Source organism: Tachysurus vachellii, chromosome 25, assembly GCF_030014155.1.
Source record: "Tachysurus vachellii isolate PV-2020 chromosome 25, HZAU_Pvac_v1, whole genome shotgun sequence".
Lineage (NCBI taxonomy): Eukaryota > Metazoa > Chordata > Actinopteri > Siluriformes > Bagridae > Tachysurus > Tachysurus vachellii.
In genome coordinates this window covers 3,685,001-3,704,929 of record NC_083484.1, presented here as the reverse complement: position 1 = coordinate 3,704,929, position 19,929 = coordinate 3,685,001, and the positions used below count along the sequence as shown (strand labels likewise).

Here is a 19,929-nt window from a genome sequence, read left to right as displayed (position 1 = left end):
TCATGTGGAACTAGTTTTTGACTTTCCCTCAAATTAGAAACAGACAGTACTTAAAAATGTGTAAACATGCTTGTCGATTTTCTTCACAGGGCCTTTTACCTGGACAAATCCAACCTGAACCCAACCTTGGCTCCCAAAGCTGCATTTATAGACAAGGTATGTTCTCGTCACGCGACCCAAATGGACACGATTATCACACGTGTCAATTACATATCATGAGAAAGTATGTATGAGAGAGCTAGGGAATATAGCCCCATGTTTACACTGAGTGTGCACAGTTCAGTTCCAAACGTATAGCAGCGATCCCACTAATACATTTAAACTTACATTATTTCCCGTTTTAACATGTACAACAGAAAGTTCCTCAAAATCCAAATAATACTGTACCTAAAGAATAAACCGAAAGGAGTTCATTATTACAATATACAATAAAAGTATATGAATAAACTTGCCCTAATGCCTGAATTTATAATTAAATATGAGTTAAGATATGTATTAATCACAAACTAATGAAGTTCTAAACTTAACTTAATCAAATATTAGTACATGTTGGTTAATTTAATTAATGCATTCATTAAGGCCACTATGAAAAATATAAATGAAGCATGCTCTATAATAAGATGAATTAAACACGGATAGTCCTGAATTGTTTGTACCTGTATATCGCTTGCCCTATGCAGTGCCCTATGGCTGCGAACACAAGCATGGACAGATGGGGCTGGATTCCTTTCATCGTTTACGCTGATCCGTCTTAACGAAGAAAGTAACGTAGAAGTCTAAACGTAGAAGTAATAAAATAATAAACTGTGTTCCTCTCTGTAGCTCATGCGTCCCTTGAATGCTCTGGATGAGCTCTACAGACTGATGGAGAGCTTTATCTCGTGCCGCCGCACTGCTGCGTGTCAGTTCACGGCGTGTGGAGCGTCTGGAGTCGGGCTGCTCACGGTTGCGTCCGAGCTGTGCAGTCGACTCGGAGCCTGTCACATAGTCCTGTGTAACAGTGGAGTCCACCGGTCAGTCTCATACTCACACACACACACACACATATGTATATATATATATATATATATATATATATATATATATGTATATATATATATATATATATATATATATATATATATATATATATATATATATATATACATATGACGTCATATATATATATGAATGCACATTCTATCTTCCTTTACCTCATTGCTAGGAGATAAACCAATAAAATACAGAAATCGCAATATAAATAAACTCTTATTCACAAATAATTTGATGTTAAAATAATCAACGGTTATTCTGCAGATTGAGATTGAGATATATTTGTATTATACATGTGTATGAACGAGAGGGAGGGAAGTAGAACAGTGAGATAAACTGTCCAGTGTGACGGGGAGTGTGGAAAAGAGGTGAAGAGGCAAGTGCAGGCGGATTGGGGTGAGTGAAGAAAAGTGTCAGGAGTGTTGTGTGTGACAGAAGAGTGTCAGCAAGAATCAAAGGAAGACAGTAGTGAGAGCAGCTCTGCTGTATGGGTTAAAGACTGTACAGTAGCTGTGAGGTAAAGACATGAGGCAGAGATGGAGGTAGCAGAGATGAGGATGTTGAGGTTCTCTTTAGGAGTGACGAGGATAGACAGGATTAGGAACGAGCACATCAGAGGGACAGATCATGTTGGCTGTTTTGGGGACAAGGACAGAGAGACTAGATTGAGATGGTTTGGACATGTACAGAGGATGGAGATGGTTATATTGGTAGAAGGATGTTGGAGATGGAGCTGCCAGGTAAGAGGTCAAGATGAAGGCCAAAGAGGAGATATACTGTATGGATGTGTTAAATGAGGACATGAAGGTAATTGGTGTGAGAGTAGAGGATGCTGAGGATAGAGTTAGGTGGAAACAGATCATTCACTTTGGCGACCCCTAACGGGAAAAGCCAAAAGAGGGAGATATACTGTATAGGTTTTGCAGGCGGATGCAGTCGATTAATTTTTTCTCTAAAATCATGGATCACTGCTTTACATGAATGCACTCTGTCTTGCATGACAGACGCTTCACATAAACCTGTAATCTGTAATCGTAGACACGGTGAACATTTCTGAGAAGAGATGTTTGTTTCGTGTTTATGGAAGGATTCTCCAGCATCAGAACTTTATAAACTCTCGGGTAACTTGAAGTTTCTCATTAGGTTGGAGAGCTTTGCAGTTTTTTGTAACACGACAAGCTGTGATCCTTTGTTTTTTTGTCTAATTAACTTTAAAAAAGAGAGAAAAAAAGAAAGGCTGGTGAAGGAACGGTCACTGCTGTAAAAATAACCAACTGCTGTGAACTTGTTGACCTTCCACGACATTTAAATGAATAAAAAAATAAGGTGCTGTGGTATAAAAGGAATAAAACACTTTGGGAAACATGTGCTGTTATAGAAAAATAATCAACTTATAAACAATTGTCTAACTTCCTGTTACAGTATGACCTGAAGTGTTTTCAATTCTAAACAGCATTAAGCATTAATTCTCTCACCGGCCTTTTTAATTTCTCTTTGAAAAAAAAAAAAAAACGCAGCTTGTTACGATACGAAAAAATGCATTTGGAAGATTTTCCCATGATTGGAATTTAGATATTAGTCTCAAAAGGTGCTGACATTGGAGACTCCTTCCATAAATACTCATAATCTCAGAAATCTTCACCATACTAATGTCTTCACTTTTTAAACATCTATTTATAAATCTGTCCTCTTTCCTTTCTTTATCTCCGTAATGGTCCTTCCTACGGTCCTCATTATTTCACGTCAGTATCATGCTCGTTTCCTTCCACCATTTTTCTCTCACATTAATATTAAATCTCTTCATCTCGTTAATACAGACATTAATCTCCTCGACTTATTAATTAATGACGTTGCTATAAATAAATTTTTATAATTACTCATAATAGAGTCGTTTGCGTATAGAGAGGTGACGGGATCGTACGAGCGCCTCAGAGAGTCGGCCATTTTGCGGACGATCCGAGACAGTCGTATTTCTCACCGGGAGACGCAGCTGATGGGACATATATCACTCCAGCACAGAGTGCCATTTTTCACCCTACAAGAAATTAAATAGCTCATAACATGACCCATGTCATTCATTAAACATGTCGCCGTTTCTGTTCTTTTTACAGTTTCTTTCTAAAATGCTCACACACCTACGAACAAGTGCGTTTATTACATTTAATGCAGAGTGTAATATTATAGGTGTAATAAGGATCTGATATTTTAGTATTTCTATTTATGTAGCATGCCCTGCGATTGGTTGGCACTCCGTCCAGGGTGTATCCTGCCTTGATGCCCGATGACGCCTGAGATAGGCACAGGCTCCCCGTGATCCGAGGTAGTTCGGATAAGCGGTAGAAGATGAATGAATGAATGAATGAATTTATGTAGCACTTGTATTTAAATTAAATAACGATTCAGTCGTCTTTTATCGTATACACGATCGTTGACGAATTAAAATAAAGATTGAAATTACTGCGGTCCAAAAAAAAAAAAAAAAAAGAATTATTTGCAAATTGCTGTGATGTAAGAAGAATAAAACACCGCATAGGAAAATAAAGGATGAAAGTGAGTCTGCTTCAGCACACCACCATTAATAAACCACCATTAAATGATTATTAATTGTTTTCCTACAGTTACAGTAGACTTTATCATGCTTTATTCTTTATAGATGAGACTCAAAGAACCGATCCGTATTAAAAAGGAAATGCACAGAATATGGTATGCTCTATATATTTATAAAATTATATATTAACATATATTATTTATATATGAAATGTATGTTAGGGGGGCACGGTGGCTTAGTGGTTAGCATGTTTGCCTCACACCTCCAGGGTCGGGGTTCGATTCCCGCCTCCCCCTTGTGTGTGTGGAGTTTGCATGTTCTCCCCGGGCCTCGGGGGTTTCCTCCGGGTACTCCGGTTTCCTCCCCCGGTCCAAAGACACGCATGGTAGGTTGATTGGCATCTCTGGAAAATTGTCCCTAGTGTGTGATTGTGTGAGTGAATGAGAGAGTGTGTGCCCTGCGATGGGTTGGCACTCCGTCCAGGGTGTATCCTGCCTTGATGCCCAATGACGCCTGAGATAGGCACAGGCTCCCCGTGACCCGAGGTAGTTCGGATAAGCGGTAGAAGATGAATGAATGAATGAATGAATATTAATAATAAAAATGTATATATAAAATGATATATTTAAAAAATGCTCAGAGTTTTGCAAGATATATATATATATATATATATATATATATATATATATATATATATATATATATATATATATATATATCCTTATTCCAACTCCCCACCCCACCCCCAGTCCCAGAGTTTTTACTTTCCTCTGAAATCAGTTTGCTCACTTTGTTCCAGAATCATCTCAGTCCACATAAATCACATTGTTGCTGTCGTCACCCAGACCATTACGCACACGTACGCACGCTTTCCCCAGGCATCAAGTCTCAGTTCTGCACAACCCATACATTATCACTAATTGCGTCAAAATACCCGCTGCCTCTGGCGTCCCGGCTCGATATTAATTCTGCTTTAATTATTTGCAGCAGATATGAGCTCATGTTCGTTTCAGACCGGAAGCACGGCAGCGGTAAGCTACTGTAGGTGTATCAGTAATCAGGGAAAAGATATACTACGACACTGTCTGTGTCAGGATGATAAGGCACTGTTGAGTAAGATAGAACAGGTCCAGTCATTGATTTCTGAGAAGGTGCTGTGTGACTTTTAACGCTTTAGCAGGAAACATATGACAAAACATGATAAGTCTACGGTTCCAGCCGTACGTTTCATTGTACATATAAATAATACCTTTTTAATACTTTACCTACAAATTCGTACTTGGCATTTGTTACGTTTTTTTCTCTTTCGGTTCCTATGGCAACGAATGCCATGTCCTAATGCTTGACGGATCTCGTACTGTGTCTGTTTGACCATGCTGTTTGTATCTTCGACTTCAAGCTTATTATTATAATTATTATTAATCATGACTCTTGCCTGTGTTTTGATAGAAGTTATGGATTAATCAGTTGTTTGGCCTGTGTTTTTACCCCCTCTGTGTAATCTCATCTGATCTGTAATCAGATCTCAATCCTATTCATATGCAGCAGCCACTCCGTGTCCAATAACTTACTCTAAGTCCTTATCTCTGTGTTGTTCTATGAAGCTCTGTCTTTGTTCTATATAGTGAAAGTGAAAGTGACGTGACATACGGCTAAGTAAGGTGACCCATACTCAGAATTTGTTCTCTGCGTTTAACCCATCCAAGGTGCACACACAGCAGTGAACACACACACACACACCGTGAACACACACCCGGAGCAGTGGGCAGCCATTTATGCTGCGGCACCCGGGGAGCAGTTGGGGGGGTTCGGTGCCTTGCTCAAGGGCACCTCAGTCGAACCCACAACCTTAGGATTAGGAGTCAAACTCTCTAACCATTAGGCCACGACTTCCCATAATAGCACCATGGTCCTGGAGAAACGTTGTCTCATTTCACTATGTACTGTGTCAGCTATATATGGTTGAAATGACAATAAAAGCTTCTTGACTTGACATAATTCAAACTTTCAACATTCAATCAGGGGCACGGTGGCTTAGTGGTTAGCACGTTCGCCTCACACCTCCAGGGTTGGGGGTTCGATTCCCGTCTACGCCTTGTGTGTGTGGAGTTTACATGTTCTCCCCGTGCCTCGGGGGTTTCCTCCGGGTACTCCGGTTTCCTCCCCCGGTCCAAAGACATGCATGGTAGGTTGATTGGCATCTCTAGAAAATTGTCCATAGTGTGTGAGTGCGTGAGTGAATGAGAGTGTGTGTGTGCCCTGCGATGGGTTGGCACTCCGTCCAGGGTGTATCCTGCCTTGATGCCCGATGACGCCTGAGGCTCCCCGTGACCCGAGGTAGTTCGGATAAGCGGTACAAAATGAATGAATGAATGAATGAACATTCAATCAGTCAGTGTTTGCAAGTTTACATTTTAAATACTTGAGATTCAGTACTTGACTGAATCAAGTATCCTGAACTTGTACAAACCAAGTAACTAACTAATTACTAACACTGCAAAGCTATACACTGAGAAAGGGTTATGTGTAAGCCTGACACATCAAGGATCTCAGAGGTGTCAGTGTGCAAATATCAACAACATATCATACTGATCTCTTTAATCAGCACATCTGGATTAGTTTCCTGATTATCATCCTGTAGTGTTGCAGTTGGGAACAGAGCTGTGTATTGTGGCCTATTTTTTTTAACTCACAAATGCTATATAAAGTTCTCCTCATTCCACTGTTGAATCTATAGTTCTGTAGCTAGATGTATCCATCTAAAAACTTGTACAGTATGTAAATAAAATATAGCTAACAAGCTAACGAGCTACGACCGTAGAGTAAGAACCAGCTCTAGAGGCTGGACCTATGAAGTTCTAGAGATCAAAAACGAGAACGAGAATATCTCCAAAACTAATTTTTTTCTTATAGATATAATAATGTTTTTGTGAAATGGCTATTTTACTATTAGCAACTTCATCAATGATCATTTGAAGACTTCAGCAGGAGGGAATTAGTGTTGGGTCCGTGGTGAACTCAGAAATGACTCTGACCTGTTGTAGAAAGGACAATTTACATTTACATTATTTCCTGTCCAGTGTCACCCCAGTGAGGATGAAGTTCCCTCCTGAGTCTGGTTCCTCTCGAGGTTTCTTCCTCATATCATCTCAGGGAGATTTTCCTTGCCACCGTCGCCTCCGGCTTTCTCATTAGGGACAAATGTTAGAAATATATAATAACTTACTTTTAAACTTTAACCTTAAAATGTTTTATTTTGTTTCTGTACTTCTGTAAAGCTGCTTTGAGACAATGTGAATTGTTAAAAGCTCTAGACAAATAAATTGAATAGAATCGAATTGAATCGTAATGTAATGTAACCTGTCTGTTTTGTGTGTGTATGTGTGTAGCTGTACTCTGAGTGTGACTCTGGAGCAGGCCATCATTCTGGCGCGCAATCACGGCCTTCCACCGCGCTGCATCATGCAGGCCACCGACGTCATGAGGAAGCAGGTACGTATCTCAGAGCAGTAACCGAAAACATTCACACGCTTCCTTCCTCGAGCTTGTGTGACTGCAGTGCAGAAAAGTGTAAGCCTGTAATCAATCTATCTGCTAGATAAAGCTGTGTGATGCTATTTTTAATTTGCTGACCCAATTAGTTTGGTGCGCATTGCCTTTGTGGAAACTCACTCTTGTTTACGTAATTGGGGATTTACTTCATCAAAGCCTAATCGATACGGTACAACAGACTTAGTATTGGGATTGAATTCTTTCATATACAATAAGTAAGCTCAAATTATGCGTGTGTGTGTGTGTGTGTGTGTGTGTTTCTCGACCTCTGTTTTTGTCAACTGTGTTTTATGATTCTCGCGTAAACGGCTGGTCCCGGGCTGTGACATAGATAGATGATGGATCATTTGGAATAAAATTGGATCATTTAATTAAACAGAGTAAAGATCTAAGAGAGAGACGGTGTGTTTGTGTACAACATCAGTAACACTGATGTTTGTGTAAGGAGTGTGAGGAGAGCTGAGGTGGAGCCATGAGGTCAAACAGACAAACACAGCGGCACAGAGCCAAAACGGCAAGGACACAGTGAGACGTCTGTCCTTCAGACATGGCATCACTGTCAAACAGAGGACCCTCGGTGCTCTGTGGTTAGGCAATGATAATCCAGCCGACAGATAGAATGAGTGACAGTTGATTCTGTAGGGTAAAGCGCATTGCTGCCCAGATCGACATAAAAGAAAACAGAAAGAATATTCATTCAGTAGACAGATAGATTTGGGAAACGGACAGATCAGATGGATGGATTTAGATGGATGAGTAGACAGATAGGTATGCAGGCAGAAAAACAGACGGACAGATAAACAGATAGATAGATTTAAGGACAGAAAAACAAAACAGACAGACAGATAAACAGATAGATAGATTTAAGGACAGAAAAACAAAAGTATGGGCAGACAGACAGACAGAGGGATGGGTGAGTAAACATACATATATACTGTACAGACAGACAGCATGCAGGCAGGTAGATGAATGGGCAAGTGGACAGACGAACAGATGGATGGAAAGGCAGGTAGACAGAAACAACAGACAGATGACAAATAGATTGATGAGCACAGAAGGTGGGACCAAAAGAAAGGCAGACAGATTGGCCAATGGACTGACCAACAGGCAGACAGACAAACAAAACGAATGACGATCAGACAGAAAGATGGACCGACCATCTTTCAAAAAAAATTGATCAAATCAAGTCTTGAAACTTTTATTGTCATTTCGACCATATATAGCTGACGCAGTACATAATGGAATGAAACAACGGACAGAATGTCTAACCCTAACCCTAACCCTAAACCTAACCCTAACCCTAAACCTAACCCTAACCCTAGCTGTGTCCAGTGATTTAAATTATTGCACCTAACAGCCCCAAAATAACAAAGGCATTCATGTCACGTTTCAGATCCTTGTTACGTTTGCAAGCTGATGAACGCTAGACAGTAAGAAGGCAGGCTTGTGATGTCGTCTGTAGGTCACTCGTGTATCCTGGACGGATATTTAATACAGCGTTCAGTGGACCAGGTTCCCCTGAGAGACAAAGCTGTGCTCCAGTTTCCTTCCCAGACTTTAATTAAGACATTATCATAAATTTAAAGGAATGTCACTTACAGATCAAATATTCAGATATTTATTAGTTCCATTGTTCTAAAGCTCACACTGGGGTTGTAAGAGAGGTTAGACTTCTCCAAAACATCGATCCACAGTCAAAAAAATACAACACCGGCTGGTTGTTCTGTTCACATCACGTTGTATAACGTTCAGTGTTCTGCTCTACCAAACAACTAATGTACGTAGTTTCAGGTAAAAGTGCCAAATGTAATTATGCCTACGGTGGTATTTCTAAACTTATCTTTGCTGCTGAGTCTTCACCTGTGCTCCACCCCCAGTCCTAACCATCCTACTACACACAAACTATTTATAGAAACTGCTAATGTCTGTAAAACTTCGAAGATTTATGTTTTTATCTGCGTCAGAATGCAGGTGGGCCGCTCGCCTATCTGACATGATGGAGCTCCACCTGCAGTGAAAATGATGCCTATTAAAACGCCACTGACTGATTCATACTGTATAGCCACGAGCACAGCAGATGCTATCATTTACAGCTATAACTAAGTCCAACGGACAAATCTGACGAGGTCGGCGCTTGTGATAAATGTGACTCGTATGTCATGAGTTCAGGTGCTCAACAGCACCGGGTCCATTTTTTTTCTCCTTCCCGGTAGAAGCTGTGGTTCTCGTTTCAATTGGAGGGATTTGTAAGTTAAAAGATGAGAGCTTAACCCTCAACCCTGCCAGAAAACCAGTTCCAGATGTCTTTCAACCTTTAAAGGAGCTGTATGATCGGTAGTCAGCTATGAGACTAATCTACAATAGCAACTTCTGAGTTTTCCCAGACAACCGAGACTTAATCCGGCTCACCATTAGGTAAGGAATAAAACACTCTAGTGTGCACTGAGAATTTATGTGGCCACATTTCTCACCGCAAGTTCCAGAGTGTCTGATTCCTCTTCTATAAAGACACAACCCTTCGCAAATAAGACTCTCACACCGACACTGGAGACTCCCACTTATACAAAGTAGTCTTAGTGGTTAGCATGTTTTCCTCACACCTCCTGGGTTGAAGGTTTGATTCGTTGTGTGCTCTGCCAAGGGCTTCCTCCGGGTTCTCTGCTTTCCTCCCACCAGTCCAAAGACAGAATGAGTGTGTGTGTATGTGATTGTGCCTTTCAGTTGGCACCCTGTCTAATATGACCCCTGCTTTGTGCCCCGAGTCCACTGGTATAGGCTTCAGGCTGTCTGCAACCCAGTGTAGGATAAACACTAGAGCAAATGGATGGGTGTCTATTCTAACTTTTTCTCCATGCCGTTCAAGATCCGACATGTGTAATGATTTAGACCTGCATGTTGCACAGCAATAAACCAGAGGCTATTAGCTTCCATTATTTGCTACCTACATTAACCTCGTCATTCTGGTGCAATGGCCTGTTTTTTCTGATTGATTACTTTTTAAAGTAAGAGAATGGAAAAACAAATATCGTCCACATTTTGCCTCCCGCTTTGGGGGTGTTTACTTGTTGCCTTGTTTGTTTGTGTTCAGCCTCTGTCAGTCTTCATTTAAAGCAACTCAGTTTCAGGCGTCTGTGTGATTCCTAATAATTGTCTTTCTGTTTATCAGGGGGCCAGAGTGCAGAACTCAGCCAAGAACCTGGGAGTCAGAGACCGCACCCCGTCCTCGGTGCCAAGGTAACCAAAACCAGGCTGCTTTCTCACACGCACACACACACACACACACACACACACACACACAGATTCGACTCCTGCTTGTGGTTTTCTCCTCAGACCTGAGAATTATAAATTAGCTGTAATGAAGACTTTAAAACATTGGCGCAAATATACTTTAACTTTGAAAAAAAGTGTTCTTTGGATTTGTTCTCCTTTTCACAGACTGTATATCATGTTGACATGAGCTCCATATGACAGTAATTTGCTTTTAGTATTGATGTATGAGCAGCTGGAAGTTGTTACTATAATAAACGGCTTCACGTGGCCTGACTTCGTAACCAGGAGAGTGAACTATTTAGACGTCGCAACAATGTGAGTCTTTAAAGTTCTCCTGAGACTTTCGACCACTCGAAGGTGTGCCGTCATAAAAAAATAATTCACAACAAAGCAGATTTATTCTAACTAACCCCCCGATGTATATCATCATACATTATAAAACGCAGTGCAGGACTCTAAACAACCCCCAGCCAACCACCACTACACCACTACACTAGCTAGGGTTTGAGAAGAGCCTCGATTCATTAGGGCGAGGTGGTGGAACTGCTCCTTTGAGATTCTCAAAGGGGATCAGAATGCAGTTTCTGCATAATCACCTTCTACAAATTCTAGTCTGCGTCGCAAGTCCTGTAAAGGATTCAGATCTGGTGCCTGTGGAATCCAATAAAATCACTGACATATTCATGGAAGCAGTTTGTAATAACTTGGTGCATGATCATGCTGGAGGCAGCTGTACTATGAGGTGTAAATTGTGTCCAGACTAGGATTCATGTGACCAGCAACACTACTGCTACTAGTATTACTGCTACAATATCAAGCGTAGCTTTGTGGCATTTCAAACAATTCCTGATTGATATTAATATGGGCCTAATTGTCCCTACACCATTATATCACCATCAACATCAGCTTTTTACACAGTGCAGGTTTCTGGTACCATTGTGTTGCAGCACATCATCTCTCCCCTGATACAGATTCCTGTTCTTGTCTGATTATATCAGGAGTAGAACCTGATATAGGGACTTTTTACACCTGGTCACTTCATGTGTTTTGATCTCTGATTTGGTCTCTGATCTGATAGCTATCTGATTTGTTAAAACTGTTCCATTTACATTAGACCACATAAACGCGTCTCGGCGAATCGGATATCGATCCGATCTTTCTACTCCTGCCCAAAATGCAAATATATTTTACCTCATTTCCGGGGTAATTGAAATGGAACACGTTTTGGTGTATGCGGTTTTTAGAATGCAATCAAAAAGAAGATGAAAAAACTTGTAATGACGGTTATGTTACAAAAAAACAGCATTTACATTTATTTGTTTCTGGCACGATGCACGACTCGTGAGTCACCTGCGAGTGACGTACTTCCGTTTGGGAGGAGTATAGCGCTGACGTATGTGGCTTGAACAACCACATTCATTTACACCTGACCAGTTTCATCTGAAATGCGTCCCAGACCACCTCCTGAAGGGGTTTGAAGGATCGGATTTATATCAGTCTCGAAAACGTTTCGGAGGGCATTTAGACCTGGTCTTTTTACCATCGGATAGCTATCTGATCACAGAAAACACATGAAGTGACCAGGTGTAAAAACCCCCATAATCACTCTATTAACACAATGTTGCAACGTTATGCATCCAGAGATGCTTTTCTCCTCACCACAGTTGAAAAGCGTGTTTATTTGAGCTAACATAGATTACTTTCAGCTTGTTCTAGCCGGGCCATTCTCCTCTGACCCCTTACAGTGTTTCCACCCACAGAGCTGGGTGTTATTTTTGTTTTTTTTTCGCACCATTCTGTGAGACTGTTGTGTGTGAAAATCCCTGGCGATTCTCTAGCAGTTTCTGAAAATCTCACGGTCACTGAAGTCACACACTTTTTTCTAATTAAGATGTTTGATGTGATAATTTGAAGCTCTTCACATGCATGTTTTTTTTTAACTGTTTGAGTAATTGCATGAATAATCAAATGGTGTTCTAATCTTAAATGTTTGTAGGTTTTTATATGAATTGTAGATTCTATGCACCATCTTTGTTTTGTTTTTTGCCTTTTTCACTAATAAGCTGTAATCTCTCTTCTTGTTTTTCTTTTAGACTATACAAGTTGTGCCAGCCTCCACCCCCTGATGGTGACCCCTGAATTCTGTACCTACACAGCCATATTGGATCCCAAGCAGCCATAATCCAGCCTCTCCCACAAATGAGTGCACGCACACACACACTCACACACACACACACGTCCTGAGGGTTGCGTCTGAAAGTCCACCCACTCTCACTCTCCAAGGGATCCAACACATTCGTGCCTCTCTCCACCGCACCGGGGTTATCAGAGCTTTTTAAAACCCACGTTGTTGTGGTTACAGGCTCCATCTTATTCCAGACAGAAGATCAAAACACGTGGGATGCTTTTGTCTTCAGGCTGCTGTCTGAATCAATGACATGTCAATCAAACCAGACACCTCATACCATGTGTTACAGAAATGATATCTGAAATGAGACAAAGTCTCTGTAGCACTCACAGAAAGCTTTGACTTTCGGTGTGTTACGCTTTGAAATGAACTCGAGGAAGACGGATAAAAAAGGCTGAAAGCCTGTATAGTCTGTACTGATGTGTATTCTCTGTTTTCTAGAAGCAAGTAGACATTTACATGCTCAAGATTAAACGCTTAAGAAATAACTTGATGTGAGAGCTGAAATATCCGCTCTCAATCATTTCAAATATGAAGTATGAATATCAGTGTTACTATTATGTAGTGTATACAAATCCTTATATATTTTGTACTCAGGAGTAATTCTATATGTTATAATATCTCAGCGCTGGTTAGTATCATGCAGTAAAAGGAGTTTTTTTTTTACTATGCAAATGAACAAAAGAGAAAAGTCCACCAGCTGTCTCTGTGCCTGCAAAATCTATTGTGGTAAATAAAAACAAGACTCAATAGTCAAAATGTTTCATTACTGCTTGTTGTTTGTCCATATGGTGTCTTGTCAGTTCTGAAGAGAAATATTAAATGAAACCAATAATATTTTTATTCAACACAACTTGTATAAGAAGTACAGTAATCATGTACACATTTATACGATATCACGTCCTGCTGAACGTCCTATTTTTTGTAAACAACAAAATCCTACTAACTTCTAGAGCATTAAACAGCGCATATGTTGAAACAGAAGTATTTAATATTTTTTGTTCAAGCAGTAGGGGGGCACGGTGGCTTAGTGGTTAGCACGTTCGCCTCTCACGTCCAGGGTTGGGGGTTTGATTCCCGCCTCCGCCTTGTGTGTGTGTAGTTTGCATGTTCTCCCCGTGCCTCGGGGGTTTCCTCCGGGTACTCCGGTTTCCTCCCCCGGTCCAAAGACATGCATGGTAGGTTGATTGGCATCTCTGGAAAAATTGTCCGTAGTGTGTGATTGTGTGAGTGAATGAGAGTGTGTGTGTGCCCTGCGATGGGTTGGCACTCTGTCCAGGGTGTATCCTGCCTTGATGCCCGATGACGCCTGAGATGAGATAGGCACAGGCTCCCCGTGACCCGAGGTAGTTCGGATAAGCGGTAGAAAATGAATGAATGAATGTTCAAGCAGTGCTCTGACTAATTCTGACCTACAAAGGAAATTCACTGAAGGGGCTTCAAAGACGCGTTTCCTTTTGTTGCAGCTACTGTAGGGAATTGTAGGAAGCAATCACATGATTTGTTGTGATGTTATTCTAGCCTAATGATATGTATATAACAAAAAGCACAGGAGATTTCACAGGCTCAGACTTTTTGTAAGGTAGGTCCCAGAGAACTCAAAATAAAATCACTTTAAATTATAAAATCTACAGATGTAAATGATCTTAAAATTAAACTTGTAATTTAACTATTTTTGCTCTGATGTTTCACTCTGTTTTTTTAGCACTAACGCTAACGACAAAGCTAACAGAAGTGAGTGAAGATATTTCAGCAACCTTCTTGGCAAAGTGTGTATTTGCCAAACGCTTACAATTTGCTACAAATAGTGTATACTTAAAGCCATAGCAAATATCAAAGCTTGTAAAGTTGCTATACAAACTTTTTTCTCGTTTATACAATTGAGGATTAAGGGCCTTGCTCGGGTGCTCAGAAATGGCAGCTTTGTGGACCTGAGATTTTGAGATCAACGATCATCAGCTCAGTCCTTAAAGCCCTCGGTTGTGCTTGATTAGGCTTGAATTAATCAGCTTTGTTAAATGTGTCGTAAATGTATATATAGTATTCCGTTAATTAGCGAAGATGTTTCAGGAAACTGTTGTTTTTAACAGCGAGTTTATAATTTTTTATCGTCACGACCCTCCATTATTATGTTTATTATGTATAATAATATAAAAATTTCAACAATGGGTAAAATCTGTTTTTATTTAAAGGGTTTCTATCGGAAGTCGATATTATCGACAAAGTTTCACAAATTCACAAATTCAAGATGCGATAAGCCCCGCCTCCTTCCGATTGTTATTGGCTGTCGCACTTGACCAATCAGGATTGTTTTAGCGCCGAGGAGCGGTTCAGTAGGTAAAAGTCGCGCGCGCTGCGTCTCGTCCGGCTGCACAGAGGAAAGCAGCGCTGTTCACCTGGAGGTCCTGAAAGGGTCTGAGACAAACCCAGTGATCACACTTTACTCCTGGACCTGCAGCACAAATCCTTTGCCGCAGACGTTGTTTTATTTATTATTATATTTCTTTTTTTTTTTTTTTTTTTTTTTTCCGAAAGCACATTTCATTTCTCTGCTGAGGATGCGCGCGCGCGGGTCCTTCTGCACACCTCCTCATCCTCCTCCTCCTTCTTCTCCTCTTTCTCCTCCACGCCTTGTGTTAATGTAGTGTAAATGTAGGGTGATGTTTAAGGAGCGTTTTCTATGGCGTCTCAGCAACAGTCCCGGATCCAGTCTTACCTGGAGAGGAATAAAATCGGACCCCTGTTTGAGGTGAGCAGCTTTATCTACAAAATCACACCCAGAATGAAACATATCATACAGCATCATGCTGGACAGGTATGTGCAAGCTACGTTTAAAAAAGTGAGCAGATCACAGACTAAATGTTTCTCATTATTAACTCACACATGGGACAGAAAGTCCTGTGACTGAGCTCTACATCAGATTACATCAGAATGATAGAATGGGATGAACCTTAATCTCAAATTGTGGTTTTAAAAGTGATTACGTGTTTAATATGCGATTATATGTGGAATATAACATGTGAAAGTGCATTTCACCAGGTTATTCCCTGTTGATTTCAAGCAGACACATAGAAATGTATAAATAAATAAATAAATAAATAAATCTAAAAAATATTTATTAATAGTGTAATAAAAAAAAATCACATTCCCTAAATGTGAAAAGTTAGCATCTCAAAATAAATAAATCATGGAGAAAGTAGTCACAGGTGAAAAATAAATAAGACATTAAACTGCAAATTAAAGGATTATGTTTCACAAAATGCATGTGAGAAATAATAAAAAAAAAAATCTCAATAAAATAAATCCATTTACTTCCTATGTGAAGAAAGATGTGGAACTAACTAAATCAACAATAAGGTGTGAAAAATAAATATACATTTTAATGTAAATAAAATAAATGGAATACTATGACATAAATAGGACATAAAAATTATACAGATAAATATATAAAATTAAAATATATAGCAAAATAATATAATAAGTAACATTATAATAAATAAAATAATAAGTGGCATTAAAATAATTGAGTCACAGGAAAAAAACAAATGAAAATAATAATAATAATAATAATAATAGATATAAATATAAGAAAAATAAAATAATGAAAATTAAGAAATTAAGAAAATAATGAAAAAAGGCACCACATGTGAATAGTCCACAAATGAAATATGTTTAATTTAAGGTGACTAAAAAACATGTTGTGTGGAAACATGTGAAGTGTTAAAATGTCCCCTTCAGCAGCACTGCTGGATTTTGAGTTATTGTAGTCTTGTGATAGCTCCTATGAAAGCCATGTCTAAGAGGTTTGGAGATAAAGTGGAGCTCATTGCAAATAATATGGGATAATTATTTGGGTTTGGATAGAAGTTAATTAGTCAGTACACATGGTTAAAGGTGAAGACGTTAAAGTGATTAGTGTCTGCGTGTCCTTTGCGTTATCAACATCTGCACAGAGAAACTCAGGGTGAGTCCTGTGATTATAACTCCTGAGAGTTCGAATGATCCTCAGCAGAATTTACGCTTTCACGTCACTGTGCTGCTCCTGCACTACTTTAGCCTGCTCTGCACATCTGGCACGGTCCCAGCGGTGTCCACGCGTCATAAAGTGCTGATGCATCAGCTCTGCCAGAGCAGAGATTCGATGCACACGGATGGAATATGAAAGAGCAATGAGGCTGAAAGCAGAGCCATGTTCATGGTGGTGCTGATGTAGCACCATGGACAGCACCAAAAGACTGGTTTAAAGAAACAGTATGGTGGTTTGTTTTCAGCTGGATCAGACCTTCCAATGGCATCTGTATCTTATCTATGACTAGCGGTTACTACGGAGTAATGAAAAAAAACGTTATTTAAAAGGTGGAGATGTAAAACGTAGCTTTGATGATTGTGATGTTGGTTATTTAGGGTTGATTAGTAATCTGACAATTTCAACTTAAAGTAGCTAATTTTATTTCAAGATTAATATCAAGACTGTTTTGTTTTCCAGGCTGTTCCAGAACTTTATATGTAGCTATAAACAGATAAAAAAGTACATCACTGTTTTGTAATTAATGTTTGTAATTATATAAGAGGAATAAAACACCTCACATCATCCAGTTGCTGATTAGTTTACACTTTTATTTCATTTATTCCTTCCTTTATTACACTCACTCACTCTCACATACTCATTTTCTACCGCTTATCCGAACTATCTCGGGTCACGGGGAGCCTGTGCCTATCTCAGGCGTCATCGGGCATCAAGGCAGGATACATCCTGGATGGAGTGCCAACCCATCACAGAGCACACACACACTCTCATTCACTCATGCAATCACACACTACGGACAATTTTCCAGAGATACCAATCAACCTACCATGCATGTCTTTGGACAGGGGGAGGAAACCGGAGTACCCGGAGGAAACCCCCGAGGCACGGGGAGAACATGGAAACTCCACACACACAAGGTGGAGGTGGGAATCGAACCCCCAACCCTGGAGGTGTGAGGCGTACGTGCTAACCACTAAGCCACCCTGCCCCCTTCCTTTATAACACTTTTATTTTTATTTACTTCAAACTGGTTGTGGATGCTTTAATTCTTTTTACTGTGGAAATACACTGCATAAAAAAGAATGATCTCATTAAACTGAAAGGTGGTCACATGACAGTAATATACTGAATATGCAATATACTAAAGTTGTATGTAAACATACTGCACTCTACTATGAGGAAAAGTATGTAAGATGCTGCTGAAGTAAACAATATATGGAAAAGATTTTGTATTTTTGTAACTCTTGAGTGCCGTTAATAAATTTGGAGTTGGTTCTTTGGAAATTGTCGTACGATGTAGAGCGTTTTCTCTGCCGTTACCTCACACTGATGCCGAGGGCTGTAAGGTCTGAGCTGATGATCTTGGGAATGTGAATGGTTATGTTAAATATGTGTTAGCTTAGTGGTTAAGGATGTTCAGTTAGAATGCTGTGAACCTGAGTACCACGTCAACCAAGCTACCACTGCTGGGCCCCTAAGCATGGCCCTTTACCCTCAGTTGCTCAAGTACATAAATTACATAAAAAGAAGTTGCTCTGTATAAGGGCATCTCCCAAATGCTGCAAATGTAAGGTACACAGATTGAGTGATATTATCCAGTGAAATGTGGAAGGAAGACACTTTTTCATTTTTTATTAAATAATTAATGAAATCTATTTAGCAATCTATTTATCACCATGTCAACCCTTTGCAGCTGGTGATATTGTGTATAAAAGTTATTGTTGAAATATTGACATTTTGACATTGTAGTGTACAAATTAAGAGCTATAGAAATCCTGTGGGGATTAAGGTCTTTAGTCAAGTACAAGCACTTCAAAAAAGCATTTAATGCTGTCAGTCAAATGTTTTTGCACACACTGAGGTGTCCTTTTATATTTCTATTCCAGACACCTTATTCTTAAGGTCTGTTTTGCCTGAAGCTTGCCGTAGCGCATCTCACCTGATTCTGCCTGATTTTGTTTGGTCGTTATCAGCGTTGCTCAACTGTCTGATAATTGAGGTTTATATTAAATACATAAATGACATCAATAATTAATAAATACATTGTATAAAAGTCCATGAAGGGGACTTTCCATCGGAGGAGACATCAGTATCACCAGAGACAAATCAAATACAATGCGCATAAAATGCAAAATAATCGGATGTGTAAGATGAGGTGCTGTTTTATACACTGCTGAATATTTAAGGTGTGGCCTGTTGTCTAGGCAACACTAACTACACCAAATCAATTAAATAGTGGACTAATCTATTGGAGAGAGTTTGACATTGAATGTAAAGTGTTTTTCTGTTAACTGTTAGCCAGAAGCTGTTGTATTTCAGGAAACGGATGTGTGGGATATGGGGGAAAAAACTCAGAGAACACCGTAAGGAAAGATATGATCTGTTTGTACACTACGTCATTAGCTCATATGCTGCATCACTACGAAGCATAAATATTTATAAAATTAAGTATGCATAAAACCAAAGATTCAAGAATTGTGTAACCAGGAGCTTTTGATAGGTAGAAGCCTTTATTTTGTTACAGCACAGTGAAATTCTTTCTTTACATATCCCAACTTTGGAGGTTGGGGTCAGAGCACAGGGTCAGCTATGATACAGCACCACCAGAGCAGAGAGGGCTAAGGGAATTGCTCAAGGGCCCAACAGTGGCAGCTTGGCCTGTGATTTTTCAATCAACCCAGAGCCTTAACCGCTTGATCCACCGCTGCCCAGAATAAGTGCAAATGAGATTCTGTGTAATTTCTGAATTCATTATAGCTTTAGCATAAATTTCTTCCTGCCAAAGCATTAAATGTTCCATGACAGAGACCTGAGCATGAGATCAACTGCTGGAGCAGCAGTTTAAGGCCACCACCATGGTGTCTGTGTGGTACCATTAACAGCAGTCTAGAAGTAGAAGTAGGGTATGAGGATGGAACAGGCAGGTCCAAAGCGCAGAAGCACTCAGGATCACTGGGTGAGAGAAAGAGAGAGAGAGAGAGAGAGAGAGAGAGAGAGAGAGAGAATATTAGGTATGAATGTGATCATGTAATGGTTAAGGACAATGTCCATTGTGTGCAGAGTGCAGGCAGGAACTAAAAGGGAGAGCCAGAAGGTGACCAGACATGAGGGCTTCCTGGGCCATAAAGCCTTAGAGACAATGAATCTAAGAGACTCAAACCTGGTCCAGCATGACAATACCCCTATGAAGGGAAGCTCTATGAAGACACGGTGTGTTCAGGTGGAAGTGGAAGACCTCGAGTGTCCTACACAGAGCCCTGACTCTGACTCAACCCCACTGACACAGACCTCAGCATTGCACTGCAGACAAT

General features: G+C 40.0%; 2 protein-coding genes across 2 annotated transcripts in view; both read left to right on the top strand.

The window, feature by feature from the left end:
• prex2 (phosphatidylinositol-3,4,5-trisphosphate-dependent Rac exchange factor 2) overlaps window positions 1-13,356 on the top strand; it is a 105,735-nt gene extending 92,379 nt beyond the window's left edge. The window contains exons 36-40 of the mRNA XM_060861238.1: window positions 90-156; window positions 823-1,013; window positions 6,970-7,072; window positions 10,299-10,366; window positions 12,496-13,356. Coding sequence (XP_060717221.1) covers window positions 90-156; window positions 823-1,013; window positions 6,970-7,072; window positions 10,299-10,366; window positions 12,496-12,541 — 475 coding nt within the window. The 3' untranslated portion in view covers window positions 12,542-13,356. The remainder of the gene's footprint in view (window positions 1-89; window positions 157-822; window positions 1,014-6,969; window positions 7,073-10,298; window positions 10,367-12,495) is intronic.
• A 1,883-nt stretch (window positions 13,357-15,239) lies between these two features.
• Window positions 15,240-19,929, top strand: part of c25h8orf34 (chromosome 25 C8orf34 homolog) — a 76,026-nt gene continuing 71,336 nt past the window's right edge. The window contains exon 1 of the mRNA XM_060861243.1: window positions 15,240-15,339. Within this exon, the coding sequence (XP_060717226.1) occupies window positions 15,271-15,339 (69 nt within the window). The 5' untranslated portion in view covers window positions 15,240-15,270. The remainder of the gene's footprint in view (window positions 15,340-19,929) is intronic.